At 39.4% G+C, this 25710-nt stretch overlaps 1 protein-coding gene across 1 annotated transcript in view; it reads right to left on the bottom strand.

Moving 5' to 3' along the window:
- Positions 1–16262, bottom strand: part of fxn (frataxin) — a 24745-nt gene extending 8483 nt beyond the window's left edge. Inside the window, exons 1-4 of the mRNA XM_088414531.1 lie at positions 16064–16262; positions 4177–4257; positions 2468–2559; positions 2275–2395 (exon numbers count right to left, since the gene is read on the bottom strand). Of these exons, the coding sequence (XP_088270657.1) occupies positions 2275–2395; positions 2468–2559; positions 4177–4257; positions 16064–16102 (333 nt within the window). The 5' untranslated portion in view covers positions 16103–16262. The remainder of the gene's footprint in view (positions 1–2274; positions 2396–2467; positions 2560–4176; positions 4258–16063) is intronic.
- Between the last annotated feature and the right edge of the window lie 9448 nt (positions 16263–25710).

The raw sequence follows: 25710 nt of genomic DNA on the forward strand, positions 1-25710 counted from the left end.
TGTGGTAATGCAAACAGCAAAAAAGGAAGAGCAATGAATTCTTTTGAAATATGGATTTTAGCAAACATCTGAAACAGTTACAAAAGTAAACAAATAAATTAACATCTCCAGATTTTTAAAAAAAAATTCCATAGTAAAAAATTAATAAATGAAAAGCGGTTATGTGTCTCTTTTCCGGGCATCATTTTTTGGGAAGTCACCTGTAACGTTTTGTTTTCATTTTTGCAAAGTGGTAAATGATTTTGCTGTGGCTTAACTTGGAAAGTTCCTCACTCTCCATTGACATGATGCTAGATGGTGAAGCATATCCTGCCCCATTGTGTTTCTCAGCTAAGTGCTGAGGTCTCTCAGTACACTGAACGTCCGCTCATAAGTGCAGCTGGGCACTGGGATGGTCAAAGAGACCTGAATGACATTTGTCAAGGTTGGAAACATTACTTGATCCAGTAAGCTGAAAACACATTGCCTGTCTGTGATTTGAAGGCATGCAATGGCCAGATTATTTTCTGGCCAGATAGTTTTAGGAAACTAACACCTCTTCAGATTTTAGATCAACATTGTTATAATCTGCCTAACCTCTGAGGTCCTCCTCACGGAGTAAATTGTCAGACCCTGGATTACAAGCCTAAACACCTTTTAGAATTTGGCTGTTGAAAGATGAAAAAATCTGATCCATCTCACCAACCATCCTATCAAGGCAAGTTAGATTCAAGTTTGCCTTCAATTTATCTGCATCACCTTGGTCACTCACATTACCACAACTCGAGTCCACAACATAGTCCTCCATTTGTTTTTGCTTTTGCCTTTGTCTGGCATTAATAGTGGATTTTACTCAAATGTACAAGATACAATGTTAAACGATTAAATACAAAAAGGAGGTTGACTAAAAGTATCTTCCTCGAAAAAAAAACAGAAGACATCACAAGTCTGGGGTAATTTTCAGTTAAAAATTGGCTTACAAAAGCAACGTAAAATTTTTGCAAGTGAAACAGGCTTACCACAGCAGTACAGTACTTTGGGGGGCATATGTAAAACCGTCTTGTCATACGGCTCCTAGTGGCCAAATGGTTGATGCTATATGTGTGCTTAAAAACTCTTTGTGATTCAGTTGTTAGCCAATAAAAACAAAATACAATATCGAAAAAGCACTAGGACTGCATTATAAAATATAACATGTCACTACAAACAATCTATAGTGGCTCTGTTTGAGGTGTTGGGTTGAAAAAACAGGTCAAAGTTCTCTCAAGTTTACTCATGGAATTTTGTTGAAGCACTGTATTTAAGTGACTTTGGGGACACTATTACATACATGTGGAATGTACATGTACTGTAAACATTTGGTATGAGTGAAGTAAATGGTACTTAAAATGGTTTGCAATTGCTATCACACATTACTAATCATGATTACTAAACAGCATGAGCAGAATGTGTTGGTGTTTATATAGTCCTGTGTATAGAAGGTAATGAGGTAATTTCAGATTATTAAAAAAAACATGTTGAACTTGACCAAAAAAACAAAACAAAACAAAACAAAAACAAAAAAGTGTGTGTGTTACGATGTGGGCCGCAACGTTTTTTGTCCCCTCTTTACGCCATTTTTTTCACCTTACGTCATATCCAACATGGCAGTCAGTGTGTGTGACCGCCGGATGTGTCCGAGCTTTTTTTGCTGAAAACTTCTCTCGTGCTGCACAAAGATGCCGATATGCTATTGGTCAGCATCACGGCAGTCACGGAGATCCTGATATGCTATTGTCCGAAATCCCTAACCGTGCCTGAGGGTGCGAGATCTCGTTTAAATGAAAAAGTTCTTGTTTTAAAAAACAAGTTCTCGTTAAAAAAAAAAAAAAAACATTTTCTGCCAATGTCGTCTGTCTCTGCTCCCCTCCGCCTCCACTCACCACCAACTCAAGTCCCATCGTGCCAAAAGTAAATAAATGTCATTTTTCCTTTATATATTTATGATATTTAACAATACAGTATAGTGTACTATAGTAGTATACTATACTATACATGTTTTTAATATGCGCATAAAGTCGTGATGTTTTTACTTGGGGTTTTTGCACAGGTTCCACGCATTCACTAATTCACATACGTTTGGATTGCCCACCATACAGTGAATCCAAGTTACGATCCCAACCGCGGAACAGATAAATCTCATGAACCGGGGGCCCACTGTATTGCCTATTTTTTTCGTTTCCACTATAAATTCTGAGAACATAAATACTCAAGACGAAAGCGGAACATGTCAGTTTGGATATCTAACAGACTTACAGAGAGCATGACATCATAATCTGGTCCAGTGAAAGGTTCTTCCATTAGGTCTTCAAAGTAATTAGCCAAGGCATTCAGTGTCCCATCAGCTATCTTCTCATAGGCTGTCTCTGACAACTCACTAGAAAAACAGATTTACAAAGTCTTTGAAGAACAGCAAATGATGGCAACGGTTGCAGAATATACATGTTACTTTTCGTTCTGAGAGAGGACGTCTTCCAAGTTTGAAGCTGACAGATGGATAATTCTCTGAGACCTTTCAGTGTCAACTGATAACGGAGACCACTGTGACAGAAAGAAGTAAACTCAATTTTTGAATATTTTTAGTTCACAATATTTTTTAGCATGTAAAAGCAGTTAATACAGTTGTAAAATTACAGTATAAATGAAGAGAGATGAATTGCAAGTAGGGGTGAGGTGAGGACCCAAACTCACTCACTGTACAGCTAAGTACATCCTGTTAATGATGAGTAAGCAACTGGACAGCACTTTCCCTCTGCCAACTGCAGGTTGAGCTGGGCTGCGGCCAGGGGCGGCGACCTTGGCGGTCCAATGGCTCTACAGACATGGAGAAATCTCCTTTTTGTCATGGAAGGAGCCTGAGTTGCCTTTCTGCCTCGTGGGGCCAGAAAAGCGCTAAACTTTTCTGGGTTCTGGTACCAGTGACCTCTCCAGAGAGGTCGGACTCTCTTCCACAATGGAGTTGCCCGCGGCGAAGGAGACCAAGCAACAGCGGGCATACTTATTGTCCCCTGGCTCAGCTCCTGTAGATTGGGGTGCACCTTTGTGTATGAGCGGGTAGCCTCCCTCTCGGGTCCTGACTATTGTTTGTACCTATGCACCTGGCAGCCACAAACATATTGTAAGGGTCTGTAAGGGTCTGCTCAGAATGTCTAGCAGAGTGCCCTGTCATTAGGAGTATCATCTCCCTACTCCTGCAGAATCGCTGTCACGACCCTGGTAGACTGGTCACATTAAATCTAAGTGGACTGTGTTCCGCTCCTCCATTGTCGAGACAGCTGAAGGGAGTTGTGGCGGAAGGTGGTCGGTGCCTGCCCTAGCAGTGATCCCCAAACCTGCTGGTGGACAGCTACAGTAAAACTGTTCAATAGAAAGATTTTGTTTTGACCATGGTGACAAAAATTTGCATTGAGTAAGGAGTTTTTTGTTTGTTTTGTTTTGTTTTTTGCAAGTATTGAATCACAGTTAAAAGATTGGTATTATAAATAATACATATACATGGGTAAACAATCTGGCATATCACTAAATAAATAGTAATGGGTACAAAGGGCTGCCCAATTAACAATTTGATATCACTTCCAGTCTTAACTTGGTGCCTTAAGTTAACTTTAACCAGGAGTTCACGTTTATTTCAACAGAACTCTTAGTGAAACTCTAGTCAAGGTTCTCTCTAAGGCACACTGTCCCCAAACTGTCGGTGCGTCCTATAAACCGTAACACAGAAAATACCAAAATTCGAACCTAAAAGGGAAGCGTCCGACACACTTTGTGTCCTATATTTGGGGAATTCCGATAATTACATTTTAAATCAGAAAAGTGTGTGTATAGTTAAAAGTATAGTTATTGTATGTGCATGTTTTTCCACTGTCAAACATTATACCCGAAAACAAAAATAAAGTCAACTGGTAAGTGTGTATTTAAGCGTTTGTGTCTGTAGGGCAATGGCCTCCACATATTACTCGAATAATCAATGGAATAATAAATCAAACGATTCTAAAAATATTTGTTTATGACAGACTTAATCATGCCATATGTAAACAGGTGAGCAGAGAACTTAAGGGGGAATCATTTTAATTGGAATGGCAACAAAGTCTCCATGCAAACCTGGGCACAATTTTTCCTGGGACATCTAATTTCTGTAAAACTGGAACCACGAGTTACCTTGTTTGTTGGACCACTGATGATAGTATGCTGCATATTTTTCAAGAATGGGGGAATCCACACAACACGAAGGCCGCGAAGCTAAGACAAAAACAAAAAGTTAATGACAGTGTGTGCAGGTATTTCAGCTCAGGTGCTTTCAAGTCAAGTCATTTTTATTTATAAAGCACCATTAAAAATACCAGTCAACCAAAGTGCTGTACAGTAAAAATAAAAGTACAAAATACAAACCTGAAAAAAACACACATAACACACAAACTGACTCAGACATAGATACCCCAGCACTTCAGGTATGTCAACTTTCAAGGTGTATTAAAAGTGAGAGAGAAAAGGTACGTTTTTAAAAGAGATTTCAAAGCAACAACGGTCTGGGGGGACCTAATGGACAGTGGCAGACAATTCCAGAGCCTTGGGACAGCTGCTGCAAAGGCTCAGTCGCCTTGAGTCTTTAAACCTAGTCCTAGGCGGAGCCAGCAGCAGCTGGTCAGTGGACCGAATCGCTGAATGAGTAGCAAGTGCAGAGAGGTCAGTACTGGTGTGATATGAGTATACGTCTTGGTATGGGTGAGGAGACGAGAAGCTGCGTTCTGAACCAGTTGGAGCAAGCTGATTGAGGACTGATCGAGGCCAGTGAACAAGGGGTTGCAACAACATAACCTTGATGAAATGAAGCAGTGAATAACACGCTCCAAATTGGCCTGTGTGAAATATGTTTTGGATTTAGCGAGAAGCCACAGCTAGAAAAAAAATGGTTTTAACAACAGAGCTACCCAACAGGACACCAAGGTTACGAACGGTTGTGCATGCTTTAGTGCTAAGGGGACCCATGATGTTAGTGATGGAGCTTGGGGTGACGTGACCGAAAGTTATGACTTCATTTTTACTGTCACTGAGGTTGACAAATTGGCCTTCATCCTGGCTTTGAGGTCGTTAATCAAATAAGGGAAATAGAACCGAGTGGTAGAATGTACAGGAGGAAAAGGACGGGGCCGAGAATAGAACTTTGAGGAACTCCACAAGAAAGAAGGGCTGGAGAGGTGGAGAAAGCCCCTAGATTGACTGAAAAGGATCTGTCTGATATGTAGGATTTAAACCATTTAAGAGCAGTACCTGTAATGCCAACCTGGTTTTCAAGCCTTGCTAGCAGGATGGCATGATCCATGGTGTCAAAAGCAGCTGTTAAGTCAAGGACAAAAACAGCAGACCTGCCAGAGTCAACGATTAGTAAAAGGTCATTTAAAACTCTAAGAAGGGCAGTTTCATTGCTATGGCTTTGTCTGAATGGATGCTATGTTCATTTCAAAAGTCCTGTAACTGGTTATACACAACTTTCTTTAAAACCTTAGATAAAAAGGGAAGTTGGGGGATAGGCCTATAGATGGAGAGAATAGCGGGATCAAGGTTATGCTTTTTTTAATCAACGGCCGCAACACGGCGTGTTTAAAGACAGCCGGGACACAACCGGTCATAAGGCAAGTATTAATTAGCAGTAATACAGATGGACCCACAGAAATGAGTACATCTTTAAGTCATGTAGAAGGGATAGAGTCCAAGGGCCAATTTGTGGGTCGTAAGTGTGTGATCAAATCTACAAGGGCAGCAAGTGATGTAGGCTCGAAAGAGTCAAGGGTGGCGTGGTGCAAGGGAGGAGCTGGGTCAAGGATGTGGACAGAATATATGGCTGGCCTAAGAGCAGAGATCTTATCCACAAAAAAAGTTTGAAATTTCTCACAGGGAGCAGTCGAATACTCGATAGGTGAATCAGTGCGGGGATATATGACAGAATTAAGCATATTGAAAAGAAACTGTGGCTTATGGCAGTTTGTTGTTACAAGATTATGTATATATTGAGCTTTGGCAAGTTTTGCCGCACGCTGGTAGTCTGCTAAGCATACGTGGAGGATGTTCAAGGAGACGTGGAGACTGTCCTTCCACCACCGTTCAGTGCGTCTACACGCGTGCATGAGCACACGAGTGGTGTCATTTAGCCAAGGTTCAGTCAAAACTTTCGGGCGCTTCTCCCTGAGTGGAGCTACAACGTCTAAGATCTCAGTACAATAACAATTAAAAGCATCAATAAGATCGTCAGCACTAAGATTACACTGGCTGTTCAGTGAGTAAATAAAGTCATTAAAAATGTCGGAGAAACGGGAGGCAGTTGAAGAGTTAATCAAACGCATTCGCCTTGCAGGTGCACGAGCTGTAGTTCCCAGGCAAGGCATCGAGACCGTAAAGAGGACCAGTAGATGATCCGACAGGCAGGATATTTTGCAAACATTAACAGCAGATACAGAAAGCGCCAGCGATAAAACAAGATCCAAGGTGTGCCCTCTTACGTATGTCGGATCAGTCACCAACTCGATCAGATTAAATGTCAATAAAATTCAAAAAGTCATGGGCCAGCGGTTTAGCTTCGCAGCACACATGAATATTAAAGTCGCCAGTGATGATAATATAATTAAAACTCACTATAATGCTGGACAGGAAGTCTGAGAACTCAGCAATGAACTCCTTATTCCATTTCGGTGGGCAGTAAACAATTGTGCAGAGCATGGGGCATGACAGGTCCACAACGCACAATTGGAGTTTGAAACTGGAATAGCAGGTACCGGGCTGGGTCAGACGGCACTGGAGATCCGACCTGAAGACCGTAGCTAGTCCCCCACCAATTCCAGGTGTCCGAGTGGCGCTGAAGAAAGAGCAGCCTGAAAGAAGATGCTCTGAAAAGGGCGATGAATCTCCAGCACGGATCCAGGTTTCAGTCAGGAACATAAAATCCAAATGAAGAAAAGTGAAGAAATCCTTCAAGAGAAACATCTTGTTGGCTACTGACCTAGCATTTGGCAGCGCCATGCTAAACGCCAGCTGCGGAGACGCTGACGAGTCAGCTCGCCTCAGTGGGTGAAGGAGAGTAAGATAAACGCTGTGTCCATGAGTGAGCAACAGGTGCCGTGCTAGCAATGCAGAAAAAGCAGGAATGTCCAGTACTTTCGTCAAAGGCCGCGACTCCGGGAGGCCCGGACGGATCCACTGGACAATCCAGCGCTGGTCAGAAGGTCGTGGAATGCCGGTTGGAGAGGCTAGCTGGTATGACTTGAGGCTAGCGGCTACACCACCCCACTTTCCTTGTTTTCTGGAACGGCGTTTTCTTTTGGCAAGAGAGCCCACTATTCGGCGTAGGTCCGCTGGAATGTGCTGTAGCACAGAGGTGGGCACGAATGGCGGTTTCCCAAAAAGCTTTCAGACAGTGGGGAAAACTCCACTGAAGTCCCCATTAGTCTCCCATGAGTCTCATTTGACTCCCCCGGAGTCAACACTCCGGGGGAGTGTTTTGCTGCTGTCGCTGTTTTAGCCTTAGCTGGAGAGACGAACGGTATTTTTCTTTTTCTATTTTTACCACCACCCGTCGGACCTGTGTTCGGTGTTGTTTTTTCTTCTTTTTCCTTCATTTTTGAGGACTGCTTCCATTCTTCGATAGCTAGTGATTCGCCGTTTCTCTGAACAGCTCCTAGCTACGTTCGTCCTCGTGCAGCTCTGCCAGCGTAAGTATGTCGCTCGGCTGTACTAAGGTAAGCATGGCTCCGTGCACCTCCACCTCATCTGTCACTTGCGACACCTGCGTTATTCTCATGGAGAGGCTTTCTCTCCTAGAGGGCCGTGTCCGTCAGCTAGAGCAGAGTAGTCTGATAATCGTAGCTCAGACGGACACATCTGATAATGACAATGCGGGCCGTAGCCCTCCCGCAATGCCGCTAGCGTCGGCTAGTGCGGGTCGTAGCCTACCTACTAGTCCGGCTAGCATTTGCCCTAAGAAGCCTGCTAGCGCGGTGAGCCTGTTCGGACGCATAATCGTTTTAGCCCCCTCGCTAGGCAAACTCCTCCTCAGTCTACTGGCTCCCGCACATTAGTTATAGGGGACACCATCACCCGTAACATCAAGCTTAAAAAGCCAGCCACCGTAATGTGTATCCCTGGGGCCAGAGCACCCGACATTGAAGCTAACCTTAGGGAGCTGACACGCAAGAGGGCTAGACACCAGTCTAGTGCAAACAACACTAGCTACTCGGACATAGTGATACACGTCGGCTCCAACGATACTAGAATGAGGCAGTCTGAGATTACAAAGAAGAACATAGCTAGGACTTGTAATCTCGCTAGAAAGATGAGTCGGCATCGAGTTATTGTCTCTGGCTCTCTGCCTGCGAGAGGCAATGATGAGAGGTTTAGCAGATTATTCTCGCTTAACCGGTGGATGGCTGGTTTCTGTAAAGAGCAGGGTTTCCAGGTTGTAGATAATTGGCCCTCTTTCTGGGGCCGGCCCGACCTGCTGAGGATGAATGGCCTTCACCCTAACTGCAAAGGCGCCATCACTCTTTCTAGAAACATAGATTACTGTTTGAGCCTTCCATGACTTCCCACATTGGGGCGGCATGAATTAGTGGTAGAGTGGTCGTCTCCCAGCCGAAAGGCCGTGGGTTCGATCCCCCGACCATCAAGACCATGTCTAAGTGTCCTTGAGCAAGACACTGAACCCCCAGTTGCTCCTGATGCTGCGTCATCAGTAGGTAAATGACTAGTTAGTGTAAAGCGCTTTGAGTACCTAAGATAGAAAAGCGCTATATAAGTGAAAGTCCATTTTACCATTTACCACATTAGAGCATGTCGGGTCGCAGGCGAGTAGCGAGCCTGCTAGAACGGGTGTGGAGTCGTTAAGGCTAGAGTTAACCGGCACTAGGCTGGACTGTTACAACACACATAGCATACTTAGTCTAGGTCACTGCAATCCACACATTGTTTCAATACCTAATGCTGAATGCCCTAATGATAAGATTTCTGCTGAGGTGGTGTTGATTAAGGAAAACAGCCCTGCCTGATTTAATCAGTAAGACTAGTGACAAAGTGCCTAGGCGGAATATTAATATCAGTATGCGCGCTGTAGTCGTCAACAATCGAATTCCTACTTTACTAACATTGCGACGAGGTTTTAATTACTCAAAATACAGAGCAAGCCCCAGCCATAAAAATCTTGTTGGTATTAGTACTACCAACACGAGGACTCAGAATAGTCCGGGTAAAATGTCCCAGTTTAAATTCGGCTTCATAAATATTAGGTCACTCCCTTTAAAAGCCCTTCTTGTAAATGATCTTATTACAGATCAAAATCTTAACGTGCTTGGTCTCTGCGAAACCTGGCTAAAACCAAATGAATTCTTACCATTAAATGAGGCCTCACCCGCAAACTTTGTGGGCTCACATGTTGCCCGTCCTTGTAAAAAAGGGGGGGGGGGGGGTGTCGCCCTAATTTCAGAATCTGATTTTAGGCTTAGCACGAGCACGAGTCACACTTTCAAGACATTTGAGGCTCTCATTATGCGATGGAGCTCCTCACCACCATTCTATGTGGTAGTTATTTACCGTCCTCCCGGCCCATACTCTGGATTCTTAGATGAATTCCCTGAACTTATGGCTGACTTAATAACTCACACAGATAATATATTAATTATGGGTGACTTCAATATTCATATGAACTCCCCATTAGAGCCACTTACTGTAGCTTTTCAAGCAATAATCGATGCATTTGGTTTTACACAAATAATAAAAGCAGCAACACACCGGAATGGTAATATCTCTAACTGCCTCAAACGTCACAATTCTGCCGCATACTAACGTTATGTCTGATCATTATCTTATAACATTTGAAGTCCTAGCTCAGTGTGGTCTTGTTGTCCACAACCAAGGCTTTAAGAGCCGTGATATTAATTCTTCAACCACTGCTGCACTTTCTGAATTACTGCCTTCCGCAACAGCTGCCTTTCAGTCTTTCACTGGCTCAGTCGATAAGCTCGCGAATGATTTTAATTCGGTTCTTTTAAATTATGGCGAGCGAGAGCGAGATGTTGAGCGAGAGAGGGCTATCCCGAGCGAGCAAAAAGGAATTTTGAGCGAGCAATTTCTTTTTCTGTGTTCAAACTCCATCGGCGCACGCTCAAACTCTTATCATTACGCGCTCAATAGTTTTTTTCTTGCTCTCAAAATCTGTTTTCGCTCGCTCAGTTTGATTTTCTCCGCTCAATTTTTTTTTCCGCGCGTGCGTAATTGTGGCACAAATATAACGGCATATTAAATTCCCTAAACTCTATTGCGCCGCTGAAACTTAAAACTCGTCCGAAGCGGCACACTCCGTGGTTTACGGAGGAAACGCGTACGTTGTTAACGTAAATTGTTAAGTAGACAACTTGAGCGTAAATGGCGAACAACTAAACTCGAGGTTTTCCGTCAGGCCTGGTGTGATAGCTTGCTGAAATATAAAGAGGCTCTTAGGTTAGCAAAAACAAATTACTTTTCCAAAATGATTAGTCTTAATAAAAACAACCCAAAATATTTAAGAAACATTTAAGAAATATTTAAGAAACCTCACCTAGATCCTGAAGATCTCTCTAACTATAGGCCAGTGTCACACCTTCCGTTTATCGCCAAAATTCTTGAGAAAGTTGTAACAAAACAGCTTAGCGATTTTATGATAGACAACAATAGATTTGAACTCCTTCAGTCAGGTTTTAGGGCCAACCACTCAACTGAGACAGCCCTAGAAAAAGTGACGAATGATCTTCTCTTAGCCTTGGATTCCAACATCTCATCAATATTATTCCTGCTTGATCTTAGTGCCACATTTGACACTATTGATCATCATATTCTTATAGAACGTCTTAGATCACGTGTTGGTATCTCGGGATCAGCACTTTCTTGGTTCAGATCTTACATCCTGGGAAGGACGCATAGTGTTTCTATCCATCTCATGTGGTGTCCCGCAGGGGTCAGTACTTGGTCCCTTACTGTTCAACATCTACATGATTCCTCTCGGCGATATTATACGTAAACATGCTATTAGTTTTCATTGCTATGCTGATGATACCCAACTCTATATGCTCTTAGAAATAACGGATCCGTGCAAGTGCAGTAAACTGGAGGCTTGCCTTGCCGAGATTAAACAATGGATGTCTTCCAATTTTCTGCTTCTCAACCCTAATAAAACTGAGATGTTATTTATTGGCCCTGCTCATCATCAGCACTTGCTTAAGAATACCACGCTGAACCTAGAAAACTGTATTATTTCCCAAAGTAGTTCTGCAAAAAATCTCGGCGTGATATTTTACTCAACTCTCTCCTTTCGAACACATATTAATAACATGACAAGAACGGCGTTTTTTCACCTCCGCAATATAGCTAAAATTCGCCCTATTCTTTCTCTTAGCGATGCAGAAACATTAATTCATGCATTTGTTACGTCGCGCCTAGACTATTGCAACATTTTGTTTTCTGGACTTCCCATGTCCTACATTAAAAGCCTGCAGTGTGTACAGAATGCAGCAGCGAGACTATTGACAAGGACGAGAAAGTTTGATATTACTCCAATTCTAGCTGACCTGCATTGGCTTCCAATACACGTGAGATGTGATTTTAAGGTGCTGTTAATTACTTATAAAATTTTACACGGTTTAGCTCCTTCCTATCTGGTCGACTTAGTATCACCTTATGTTCCGTCCCGACAACTTCGATCAAAAAATGCCGGTTTGCTATCGACCCCACGGGCTACAAAGAAGTCTGCGGGATCAAGGGCATTTTCCATTCGCGCGCCAGTACTATGGAATGCCCTACCTATGGAAGTTCGCGCAGCCACCTCAGTAGAAATCTTTAAATCCCGACTAAAAACACATTTATATTCAAAAGCATTTAGTTAATTGAGCCTGTCTGCAGCTTTCTTTTTTTCTTTTTTCCTGCCCCCCCTCTTCCGGCTGGGAGAGGGGGCTAGCTAGATGGTGAGGTTTGACTTGACCGCCTCCATTGGTTCCTGCGCTGGTCGACCATCACGGGTTAGGAGTTTGGCGGTCTGTGGTCCACCTGGCTGGAATGTGGGATGGTTCCTGCCCAATGGCTTTGCCTGCTGTCAAGACATCACTGCACTATATAGCACAATATGTTTTATGTAATTTATATATTTTCTGTGTCTGGTACATGCAGCATCCACTTCAACCTGTGGGCCTGGAAGGGGGCTCCTGCCACCTGTGGTCCCTTCTGGAGGTTTCTGATTTTCCCCAATTTGGGGTTTTTGAGTTTTTCCTTCCCCTTCTGGGAGCTTTGACAGGGGATGCTGTTGTGTACCTTATACTGAAAAGATGTCTCTGTACAACCTCTTTTCATCTGTGAAGCCCTTTGAGACTTCGGTGATTTAGGGCTATATAAATAAAATTTGATTGATTGATTGATTGATTGATTTGGAGCAGGATTTCGCGGTCATAGGCAATGAGAGCTGAGACATCCTGATTTGAGCACAAACATAGAAACAGGGCAACAGCAATCAATACAAAGCGCAACCGAGGCAGATGGCAAGCCGACACTGACGCTCTCCAAGAGTGATCATTGAGAAAATGCTAGTCCAACACCCTTTCATTTTGTCAGCAGATTTGTGACATCTACGTTGCAATCGCTCTGCAAATGGGCAACCAGTTCCACATGTACCCCAATTACTGCTCAAAGGTCACTGTGATAGGCTCAAGAACAGCCGCGATCCTCACGAGCACAGGTGCCAAACTCCAGTCCTCGAGGGGTGGCATCCCGCATGTTTTCAAAACCTCGCTCTCAAACACATCTGATTCAAATGATTAGGATTATCGCCATTTGAATCAGGTGTTTTGGGGAGAGAAAACTGGAAAACATGCAGGCCGCCACCCTCGAGGACTGGTGTTCAACACCTATGCTTGTAAAGATAAGCAGTTTACGCATAGTTTAGGATGGATGCATAATTTCAACTGTTAAAATGAGCACTTTATTTATGAAAGTGCAACAACTGATTTTTCTAATTCCAATTGAAAGAAAAAAATTGTAACCATTTTCGTTATTATAAAAAACAAATTATGTTGATTATTGTTGAAGCACTGTATTGAAAATGACTTTGGGGACACTATTAGATGAGAAATATACATGTAATGTAAACATTTTGTATGCGTTGACCTACCAAAAAAGGGTATTTAGCGTTTGTTGACCTAAAACCAAAGAAGTAGCTCTCGGTTTCCAAAAGGTTGGTGACCCCTGGTACTATCGAAGATAATAAATATCTTTATCCACTCAGTCTTACTTGAGTGCCTTTGGCCCTTAGTAGATTAGAAAATTTGAACATTTTGACATTAACAAAAGAAAAAAGCAATATCAAAGAACGTTCAACAAATGTTTGCTTTTTACAGTGTTTATACATGTTACAAGTCAGTTGTAAAGGAAAAAAAAAAAACTTAAAAGTGCATCAAAGTGCCTGAAAGATGCTGAAACATTTGATGCTGAAAAAAAATAGAATATCAATAAATAATAATAAAGGTAAATTGAGCAGGAACAGTAACACAGGTGCACCAATATCTGAAACATTTTAAACTAAAAAGTATAAAACACGGAGCTGCTTATTTTCAAATCACATCAATTATTAATGTGGAGTACAACACAAATGTTGACTGTTGCCATGAATGTCCAATTACACTTAACACATGAAGTCAAGCTTGTTCTCTGGGGTCATAGGCATGCCCCACTATTTGATACAAAACCACAATATCAGTGCCTCATAACCCACTAGGTCATGAATGGGCACACTCTATTTTGCACAGAATTCCTACTAGTAGGTCTACATATAGTTATTATCCTGGTGGGTTAGCATAAGGTAAGTGGGAGCGCTGTGTGTAAGCTGTGAGTGGGCCTGTGACTTCTCGGGACCAACACTGCTTCACTGCATCACTTCACATTCTATCAGCATGCAAGACTGCAGTATGTCAGGACAGATATAAATGGTAGCATGACCAGGTTTTAGGCAGGGTGGGTAAACCAACCCAATTCTCAGCCATGACACCAAGGACTGCAACTTGACATGGGTGCAATGTACTGTTTTTCATGAAATCATAACTGGCACTCCCACAAACCTTCATATAGGCCAATATCAATTATGGCAAGTATGCATAGAGTTAGGGTTGAAGAGAACTATCACTAAATAAGAATAAACATGTTTGAAGCAACTTTGGAATCGGCTTCATGTTAGTGTGGGATACTATTTTGGTACTGGTCAAATACAGAGAAATACATGACCAGTATTGCCAATATTGATACCAGAGATGCCAACCTGTTGAAGTTCATCTCTAAACTATTTCCGTATTTGAGATCTTTTGTCAAAAACATTATTGCAGAACCCCTAAGTTTTTCCTCTGAAGGCCGCGTACAGAAAAACATCTCTCACACTGTCTACCCTCAAAACTTTTTCCTGCATTTTTGCAGGCCTTGTTAAAAATGTAATTTTAAGTGTATGCTGCAGGGCGCTGAAATGAAGATGGTGTGTTCCTGGATTGGACACCTCTGCGCATTCAGAACCAGAAGAACAGCAAATTGTAGTCAGCTGACAATTTAAAAAAAAAATACATTCATTGGATCGTGACAGATAACTTATTTTTTTGCTTCTGAAACCAAATTCTCTTTATTCACCTCAGTGATTAGAATATGAATTGTCATGAATAGTTTTTTATCTTACAGATTTATTACGTATCTTTTTAAGATCCCATTCTTTTTTTTTTTCATTTGCTTTGTCATTTCTAACATGCAAATGGCTGGCTGCCACAACTGGCCCCCGGGCCATAGATTGAACATGATGTCAAATTGCATTCCAATAGCCAGTTAACATGGACGTATACAAAATGAGCACCAGATTAACGTGTGCCCTCACTGGTGCAGTTGTTTAGCTTTTTAAGAGTTATTTATGCACACAATAGTGTTGTACGGTGGTTCTCAAATGGGAGTACAGGTTCCCCATGGCCGTACTTCAAGGAAATCCACGGGGTACTCAAGATTTTAAATAAAGCAAACTAACAAACGTGCAAAACTTGTAAATCCTTTGAAAATAATGATTGACAAAATTAAATATTTCAGGAGAATATAAGTTGATAAAACAACTTTTATGTTCAGTAGGTTATTCAATTTCATTATTTTTAAAAGCCAGATGCACCCTGATTCTAGTATGGTTAGACCCAACTTGTCACGTACCTGTACCTGTTAAGTTAATGATTGATCTATTATTGTGATACATCTTTAATATCATCCCAAAAGAGGACACTTTAATTTTCATATTTTTATGCGGACAAATATTTATTTATAATTATTTATTTTTGAGAACAGGTCTGACACTTAATGTTGATTTTTTTTTTTTTTTTTTTTTAGGGGGGAGGGTATTTATTCATAATTAACTTTTCTTTTTGATAACAGGTCTGTTCTTAGATCCAAAAGAGAACCCTTTATGTTGATTATTTCTTGTCGAGAAATACAAATGAAGTTTGAATGGTTCTAACGTTTAATAAGTCAAACACTAATGGCATGTTTGAAGTCTTTTTATTTTTAACCAAACAAAAGCTTTGCACTGGTTAAGGGGTACTTGGATGAAAAGATATTTCACAGGGGGCACATCACTAAAAGAAGGTTGAAAACCACTGGTGTATTAGTTAAAGGAGTCCGCACGTGCCTGGTGTTCCGTGTCACAGATTCAAGTCCCGCTCGTGGCACTTCTTTTACCCTTTTTTTTTTTTAATTTATTTTTTACTGTTTAGAATTTCTTGCAGACGATCTGGAGTTGAAAAGGGGCCGTTTTGTTTCACGTGTTTATTAATGAACTTGATGAACAGTTGGGCAGTTCAACAATTTTCATGTGACTTGTGACGAATTTGCAATTACGAAACAAAATCACGCCAACAATCGAGACAATCTGGAATCGGGAACCAAATCATCTGGGAGCCATATAAACTGTAACACTGGTTTATTCGATTAAATTTGGTGACTGTATAGTGTAAACAAGGCAATGAGCTTTATCACATACCTGCTTTGAGAAATTGATGACCTTCAGGAAAGTCCCCATATCCTAGAGTACGCTTCAAATATGTCAAACATAAGAATATATACACTTTGAGTGGATGAAATCGAGCAAAAGTTAACAATGAGCCTCTTCTGCTGCTAGTTTTTGCTTTGGGACGTTCCAATCCTATTCGAGTGAGATGACCCGGAAGTACTTAAGGGGTCCAATAGTGTCTGATTATAGCAGAAGACAAAACGGGAGCGTGACTGGCCGGGTGCCTGACTGGCCGGGTCAAGGGCTTGACTGGCATGTGCCATCAGTGCCATCAGTCTCATGTGCAACGTGAATGTCTAATTTATTCGTAAATTATTTCATTGAAATTTGACTGACAGGCTGATAACCTGTGACTCCCAAATCCATATATTTTTAGCAATTCGTTAATATGAATTATAAATTGGTCAGGGATTAACTGCCACATAACCACAACGATAAATAGAAAAAGTTTTTTAAACTTTGTGTAATTAATTGATTTTTATATTCGTAATAGGCATCCACTTCAGCGTTCATGTGTTCAAAACCAATTCTTTTTCCAAATCAATTTCCAATTCAGCAGAGGTCACTATAGCTGTTACAAAAGCCTCCCGAAATTAAGACATTCCCCAAAAAGCTTAATTTGAGCATTAGTAAAATGCGTATACATTATCCTTAAGATTGAAGCCTGATGAGCCATTGAAAGCTTCTGTTTGACATTCAGTTCACGTTCAATTCGGCCATTTTTTTCTGCTCTACGCATGCGCGGCACGACTGACTCGCAGATCTACTTTTTTTTGTTGAATGATATAAACATACATTACGGAGTCAGCAACATAGTACAATATTGATGGACAGTAGTAAGAAATAATATAAAAGATACAAAATAAGTGAAAAGAAATTAAACATGGTCGGGGGTTGTGTTAACTATTTCCCCAAAATACAACAAAGAACGTTCTCTTTTTTTCCTTGCTATTACAGTTAATGTATCAATGTACATTTGAAAGTCAATTAAAATTAATTTAAAATTAGGATGGGTCTTAGAAAATTTGGCCTTGTGAATGTGAAATTTACCAATTATTACAATAAGGTTAGTTATATAACTCAAATACTTATTTTTACATTCAAATTTTGTGATGATACATCTTGGCATAATTGTTATGGAATATCCAGTTCTATTACGAATAAACATCTCAATATCTTTCCAAAACAAAGACGTGAAGGGACAATGACAAAATAAATGTAAAACTGTTTCAGGCTCAGTATTGCAAAAATTATATTTAACCTAAATTTCAGCAAATTTGTAAATAATTATATTACTTGGGTTAATGTTGTCTTAAAATGAATTTCTTTAATTTTGTTTGAAATACAGAATTGAAAGGGGTTTAACCATGACTTATGCCAGTTAATATAGCCTAATTGTGAGTTCCAAAAAGGTTTCCCTCTGGGGGAAATCTTGTTACAATTTTGAAGTTCAGTTCTTATATGTTTGTTTGTACATTTTTTGTCTGTTAATGCTATACCTCCAACTAGTAACTGAACATTAACACCTTGATATCCCAAATGACATTTCATTAACTCAATTAAACGTGTCGGAATAGCCTTTACAACATAAGCAAATTCCTTGTATGAAACCGGAAATGTTTTGGCTTTAAGGAAATCTACATAGATATAAAGGTTACCTATATTGTCAAACAAATCTGTAACAAATATTATACCCCTTTCAATCCAGTTCTTTTTATATATACTCTTCTTTTTAACAGTGATATTACCATCGTTCCAAATGACATCCTTATGTGGTGAAAAGTTGTAAACGTAACACAATTTCCAAAATAACAAAGCTTGCTGATGGAACTTTGAAAGTTTTACCGGCAATTTAGAAACATTATAATTACATCCCAATAGAAACTTTAAGCTACCTATCTTTTTGAATATATTGTGAGGTATGAAATTCCATAGTGATTCTGGGAGTTCCAAACAATTTTTAAGCCATCTGATCTTAAAGTCATGGTTTAGATTGACAAAATCTAAAATCTCCAATCCTCCTTGTGCTTTCTCCAAACTGAGTCTTTCCTTTTTAAGGTGATGTTGTCTCCTCTTCCACACAAATTTGAGAAACAGATTATTAATTTCCTTACAGAAACCATCATTAACAAAAACTGACAAAGCAGGGTAAACAAGTCTTGATACACCTTCAGCTTTTGACAATACTTTTCCATAAATTGAAAGGACTCTCAGGAACCACATGTTAAGAATTGACTAGGTTTTCTTAATTTTAGGAACAAAATTTAGTTGTTGTCTCAGAGTTAAATCTTTCAAAACATGAATACCAAGATATTTGACACATTGTTTAACAGGAATACCAACCATAAGTTTCTCATTAGTCTCATATAAGCATAGAATTTAATTTTTGTTGATCATGAGCTTAAGCCCCGAAGCCTCAGAGAAAACACCAATCTCCGGTAGTGCAGTCTGTATTTGCATCCTATCCTTAAGAAATAATACTGTATCATCAGCGAGCTGTGTAATTTTGATCTCTCTATTAAAAATGGTTAAACCTTGAATATGTGGATTGTGTGAAATATTTAAAGACAAAAGTTCAGCAGCAATCAAGAATAAAAAAACAAGAAATAGGACATCCTTGACATACACCCCTAGAAATAGAAAATCTCCTGGAAATGTTAGGATATAAAATGACAGAGCTATTTATGTCTTTGTAAAACACGGCAATATTTCTTATAAAATTCTCTCCAAAACCAAAGATTTTTAGGGCCTGTACATTAAAAGAATGCTAAATCTAATCGAATGCCTTATAAAATTCAAGAAACACAAATAATGCATCTGAATTATTGTCATTTTAGTAGTCAAGTAAATCCAATATTAATCTAATATTAGAGGTAATGTGACGTTTGGTCATGAAGCCATTTTGTTTTTCACTTATAATTTCTTCCAGTTGTTTTTTTTAAACGTTTAGTATACATTTGTGATAAAAATTTATAGTCTATGTTTAAAAGTGAAACAGGCCTCTAATTGTCAATTAAAAGATTGTCTTTATCTGTCTTAGGTATTAAGGCTGTAGTCATCTCCTGTCTGTGTATACCTGTACATTCTTTAATGTCTATACAGATTGTCTTTATCTGGCTTAGGTATTAAGGTTGTAGTCATCTCCTGTCCGTGTATACATTATTTAATGTATACACAGATTGTCTTTATCTGGCTTAGGTATTAAGGTTGTAGTCCTCTCCTGTCCGTGTATACATTATGTAATGTATACACAGATTGTCTTTATCTGGCTTAGGTATTAAGGTTGTAGTCATCTCCTGTCTGTGTATACATTCTTTTGTTGAGCAGTAGAATGTCTTAATCAAATCCCCAAGACATAAACAAAATTCTACAGAGAGACCATCACTTCCAGGTGATTTTCTTAACTTCATGGAGTGCACAGCCTCTGTGATTTCTGAACATGAACGCTCATTGTCACAGATCAATTTTGAATTTTTCAAAATCTGGGGAGTAAAGTTTTGAATATGCCTAATAAAGGTTTCACACTTCACATTATCAAATTTGAATGTACCGTATTTTCCGCACTATAAGGCACACCGGATTATAAGGCGCACCATCAATGAACGGCCGAGTTTCTAAAAAACGCAAGGCGCACCGGATTATAAGGCGCACATAGAGTTGAAACCCTAGTACTGGCTGGGGTTGCATTATGCATCCACTAGATAGAGTTGCGTTATGCAGCCACTAGATGGTGCTTTACTAAAGGGAATGTATTAAAAACAATCAGCAGAGTCATCAAACTTTGTTAATAGAATATAAACTTTATTTATACAAAATAAGCATTGTATGGATATTATACTAAGAAATATTTGTTATTAAAAAAATCAGATAAAACAAAGAATGCGTTATTGGTAATTGCGATTTAACTTCTAAACAGAGCACAGAATAGATCCATATCAAGCTTGTGAACTTGTGAACTTGTGAACGTTGCGCCACAATCATTTTGATTTTCCCCTTCGCATGCATTATATATCGCATGCATTATATAATTTTGACCCGCTGTTACGATATGGAGCACAAGGAAGTTAGGAATCAACGAAAGTCAGGGAAATTTAAACGCCAAACATGTAACGGTTGAGTTTTTTTCCTCGGGACGCATTATATATTTTTGACCCGCTCTTACAATATGAAACACAAAGAAGTTACGAATATCAGGGAAATTTAAACGACAAAGATGAGTGTGGGGCCACACACTCTTAAGTCCTCCAAAAAAAAAAAAAAAAATTGTGTTGGGCTTGCAAATCAAGTTAATTAATCTAGCAGGGTCGTGTTGGTTTTAATACCCTCGGGCCAACTGAACTGGATTTTTTAGGCATAAACTATATTTCATGCAGTCAGCACATGATTTGATCCATATATAAGGCGCACCGGATTATAAGGCGCTCCGTCAGCTTTTTTTAAAAAAATCAGGGGTGCGCCTTATAGTGCGGAAAATACGATATAGAAATTGTTATAAAAGGAGGTAACATAGTCTGCTATACTTTTAGGGCCTGAACTGATGGTACCATTTATATTAAGGGATGTAATATTATTCCTTTTCCTGTTTCTTTTTTTTCTAAACCAAAAAAATAACTATTTTTTTTTCCTCCTCTCCAAACCACTTAGCTCTGGACCTGATGAAAGTGCCCTTGGCCTGTCTCACATACATTATGTCAAGTTCCTGTCATGTGTGGTTAGGGTTTGTGGTCTTCTTTGGGTTTTGTTCATGTTGCTAAGGTCAAGTTTCAAGTTTTGTTTCCCTTTGCATCTGCTTTTGCTGTCAGTGTCTCATTAGTTTGATATTGTCCACCTGCCTATTTACCTGCCCTCCTTGTCATCCAAGCAGTTTCCCCTGCCTTTCGTCTCTCCCCAGCTGTGTCGTGTCTTCTCTTTTATTGTGTTGTCTATTTAAGTTCCCAGTTTGCATTCCGTTCTTGTTGGGTCATTGTTTATTTTCCGTGCTGGCTGGTCCTTGTTGCTACATTACCTCCCTGCTGCCTCGCCCAAGCTGACTGGTCGTTACTCTGCTCCCGGTCCTCATTTTCCCCATTTTGCCCCCACCTGCCTATAAATTTGTTTCTATTCTGAGTGTTTCTATTGTACTTTATATTTTTGCGCATTCCCCATCCTGTTCAGTTTTTTGATTAAATGATCTTTTGAGCCTCAAACCTATCAGCCCCAGCAATTATTGGTTCCACATTTCCCACACTCCTCATCAACATGCCACGAGCCCATGACAGTTCCTCTCTGTGACTTTTAAGTGTTGTTAAATCATCTTCAGATATGTCTTTTTTGTAGTTAACAACTGTAGTTGGCTCATCAACAAATCTTCTTTGCTAGTATTTTTTTTTATGTTACTATGCATTATTGCAGTTTCTCTCGTTTTAAACTTAAATAAATTGCCATTTTTGAATCAAACTCATTCCTTCTTCATTAAAAATATCTTTTGCAAGTAACTCTACACTGTCCTTCAATTTTACATCATTTTAGATGTTATTTAATTTCCAATATACTGGAATATTTTGTTTTTCCTTACAACCCTTCAACCTAAGACTTCAGACTGATCAGATAGTGGGGCATGAGAATGAGAAACATCTGAAATGAACTGTTAACCTTGTGAAGACATCAACCATAGATCAATTCTTGACTGAGAGCATCTACTAGAGTTTGTCCATGTGTAGTCTTTGACATTGGGATTCAAGAATCTCCAAGCATCTGAAATCAAGAGGTGATCATTTAAAAATAATGTAGGTTTAAAACCCAATGCTATTGATGATTGAGGAGGCCACCGATCCATTTCATCATCTGGAGCGTCGTTGAAATCTCCTCCTATTATAAGAATTATAATATATAGAAGGTTATTTGTATTTATTTTCCTTTAAGATCATCCAATTTTAAAGACAGCTTTCTTTGCCTGAAACTTTTTTGTTTAGTCCATAAACATTGCAAATGATAAACAGAATATTATCCACCTTTAAAACTAAAATAATCCAACGTCCCTCCTCTGAAGCATCAGATTCCAGTACATCATCATTAAATCTATTCATTAATACTGCAACTCCAGCGGAATGATTGGAGCCATAAGAAAAGTATATTGTATCCCCCCATTGAGATTTCCAAAATTTTTCATCATCACTACATGAATGAGTTTCTTGAAAGAAAATTATGTCTGCATTACAACGCCTACTAAAAAGAAAAACTGCTTTTCTTTTGGTATTATCTAGAAGCCCCCTTACATTATAAGAACACAAATTAAATGTACCAAACTTAAAATGTGTCATTCAAAGAAGGAAAATAAATAAATAATAAATAATTAAGTACATAAATAAATAAGTACAAATAAATAAATGAATAAATAAAGCTGATGTCTGAAAGGAATCTTTTTGAACTATGATAGAGAAACAAATAACCTAGATAAGTTACGAGCAATAGTTTATTGCCAACTATGAGTACCATAACACAACTGTGCATTGTAAACCACATAAACAGCAACAAGTATAGGCCTACCTTCTTAATGAAACATTGTGAGCATTAAACCCAATAAATCTAAATCTGCATTTAAAGATTCAACTTTTTTCCTTCAATGTAGGCTTCTGGACCACAAAAACCAGCACGTTTTCCCTGCTTTCTGGCTGCTTCAACTAGCAGCCAGAGTTGACTTTTCTCCATGTTGTCAGCTTGCGTTAAATCTTCTTTGATCAGCAGCTTCTTTTCTTTCAGAGTCGCATTATCCCGAGAAATCCTCCAGCTCTTGTCTCTAAAAGACCGCATTGTAAACTCGCAGATCCACTGACTTTGCCTGGTAGCTTGGCGTGACGTCCTCTCAATTTGCATGTTCAATTCAAACCCAAAAGCTCAGCTCAGCTCCATCCATGTAAAGGATCAGACACACGCTGATCAAAATCAAAATCAAAAAAGATCAAAATCTGTTGGTGTAGATTACAACTCCACAGGGACGTGCCATGTTAGTTATGAAACACACACAGAGCAAAAGCACACACATTGTCAAGGAAGAAGCACAGTGAGGAGCAGACACTCACCAGAAATACAGAGCGGCTTTCCAGATTAAAAGTACTGTACATACAGTGATCCCTTGCTACTTCAGGCCTCACCTATTGTGCCCCTCAATGCTTCACAGATTTTTTTGGGGAGGAAAAAATAAATAAAGCTATATTGCGTAGAGACGTGTTGTGACGATTTCCTGCATGCCAGACAGACGAGGTGACTATGAATGCACTTGCCACATATGGCAAACTACTGACAACGCCTGCTATCACTGGTCGATGGTCGTGCCGAGAACCAACCACATGTCTTATAGAAGTACCAATCTCCCTCTTGAAGTCAAGTTTGAGTTGAGCAAGACACAGGATTGGCTCCCGGCGTGACCATCGACCAGTAAGGGTAGGAGTAGGAGTCATCTCCTCTCGCCCCAACTCTCGCTATTAGGTAGAGTATGGAAGCACATGCCCCTTGTCTTTGCCTCAGGACGGTTTGTTGCTTATGCCATGTTCCCTTAAATTTTGCCCAGTTGTCATGGATGGATGCGCAACAGGACTCTTGTGGATTTTGCTCATAAACTGGATTTAAGATATGGACGTATTGATATGGTGTTGAGGCACTTTGGCATGGAGACCTGGGGAATGGTCAGATGGACAATTGGATATTTTGTTTGTTTGGTGTTATGAGAACCCATAGAGGGGAATGTTGGAGAGTGATTTATGAACTACAGATGAAATGTGAATCATAACTGATGGGGCTTGTGGAGAGGTTTATAAAGGCAGGGATGCACATAATTGTTATGCATGTAAGCATGTGTGAAAGAAATAACTGATCTTTAATTTTGGATGCTTCACTTCGCAAATTTTCCCACCTATTTAATTTTCACTCATGACAACAACAAAACCTGGGCTGAACTTTTTTTTCTCCCTTAAAAGGGGCTCCAAAGTATGCCATTTGAGGACAATTATTTGGAAAAATTGCTTCGCTTTGGGAAGCTTCTGTAACAGCTAGGGCCCTCCTGGCAGAAACAAACACTGCTGTTGATTTGAAAGAACCCATCCATCCATTTTCTGTAGCGGCTTTGGTCATTGAATTTAGAATGCTCAGTAGTCAATATTAGAACAGTTTAGGCACGTGAAATATATTAATGCGTTGGACAGGATTTACACTCAATCCTCTAGAAAGCAGAAACAATGGGTAAGACCCTACAAGTTCTTTAACTTCTTCCTACTCCTTCTAAACATGTAAATTACTGAATCGCTATATCCATTGTTAATGCTTTTTCTTTAATTAATTGATTTTTTAATTTTATTGTTTTAATTTTTTAAAATTGTTTTTATGTTTTAAATAAATCATATCACATCAATTCAAATCAAATCAAATAAAAAGGCCAAAAATCCCCTTGCAAGAGAGTCTTCGATCACGATGGCTTGGGTATGCGCACAAACTGCGCCTGGTCAGCGCCAAATGCATCTGTGTTCCGAGATCCATGACTAAATAATAATAATCAGTGGCGTCTCTAGCATGAAAAGTTGAGTGGGGCACCAGAGTGAACACGAGCAGCAAAACCTACACAATAGATTCTATTTCAATTCAAGAACACGATCCTTTTTTATTTATAACCTTACAATTTATGACTAAAAGCTTTCAAAGATTTCAAATGAAAGTATCTTACACCAAGTCATTCATTTCTTTAATAGAAAGGATGCACAAGTACCTTTCATCTGAGCAAAATTGTCCAAAACCAATTTGTCAAAGTCCAATAAGCCATGAATTCATTTTCAATGGACAGCATACAGTAGCTAATGCATTTAATTTCTGCTGGCCCATTGGGCGTCTTGTAAATGTCTTGATCCTTTTTAGTGTTGAAAAGTATTTTTCATACTCAATTGTCATTTGAGTTGTGATGATAAATTAAAGCAGTGACACCGATTCAGATAATGCATTCTGTAGGTTGTAATCCTAATCCTAACCTTTAGTTGCATTCAAATTCAGCACATGGAAAACAATTTGCTGAATTTATCACAAGCTGTGCTGTTTTAAGATGATCACGTTTGCAAAATCTCTGCTCCACTTGAGCAAACCACAGTATCACAACCTTCCGCCAATTTGTTTACCTCCGTATCCTCGGCACTGACTCTTACTTTTGACCAATGTTTTTCTCTCAGTCAAATGCAAAACGGAATTGCCTTGTTAACATAATTAGTAGTCATAATAATGAATATTATTATTCAGGATATTATTTATAGATTATTGCGCTCTAAAGAGAAGAGAATTATTTTGAGCCTGCAGTGCTTCAGTAGCTTCAGCTGCTGGGACTAGACCCCACTGGCCCCAAATGGAGAGACGCCACTCATAATAATAATGATAATAATAATAATAATAATAATAATAATAATAATAATAATAATAATAATAATAATAATAATAATAATAATAATAATAATAACAACAACAATAACAACGATAATAATAATAGCAATAACAATAACAATAACAATAACAATAACAATAATATAATATTTTTTTTTACTTCTTGTTCGCATCATTGAGAGCTATGTAGCGTGTAACGTGCAAGTGTGTAACGCTTTCATTTGACC

The sequence above is a fragment of the Hippichthys cyanospilos genome, chromosome 1, assembly GCF_059441005.1.
Source record: "Hippichthys cyanospilos isolate Australia breed blue-spotted pipefish chromosome 1, RoL_Hcya_1.0, whole genome shotgun sequence".
Lineage (NCBI taxonomy): Eukaryota > Metazoa > Chordata > Actinopteri > Syngnathiformes > Syngnathidae > Hippichthys > Hippichthys cyanospilos.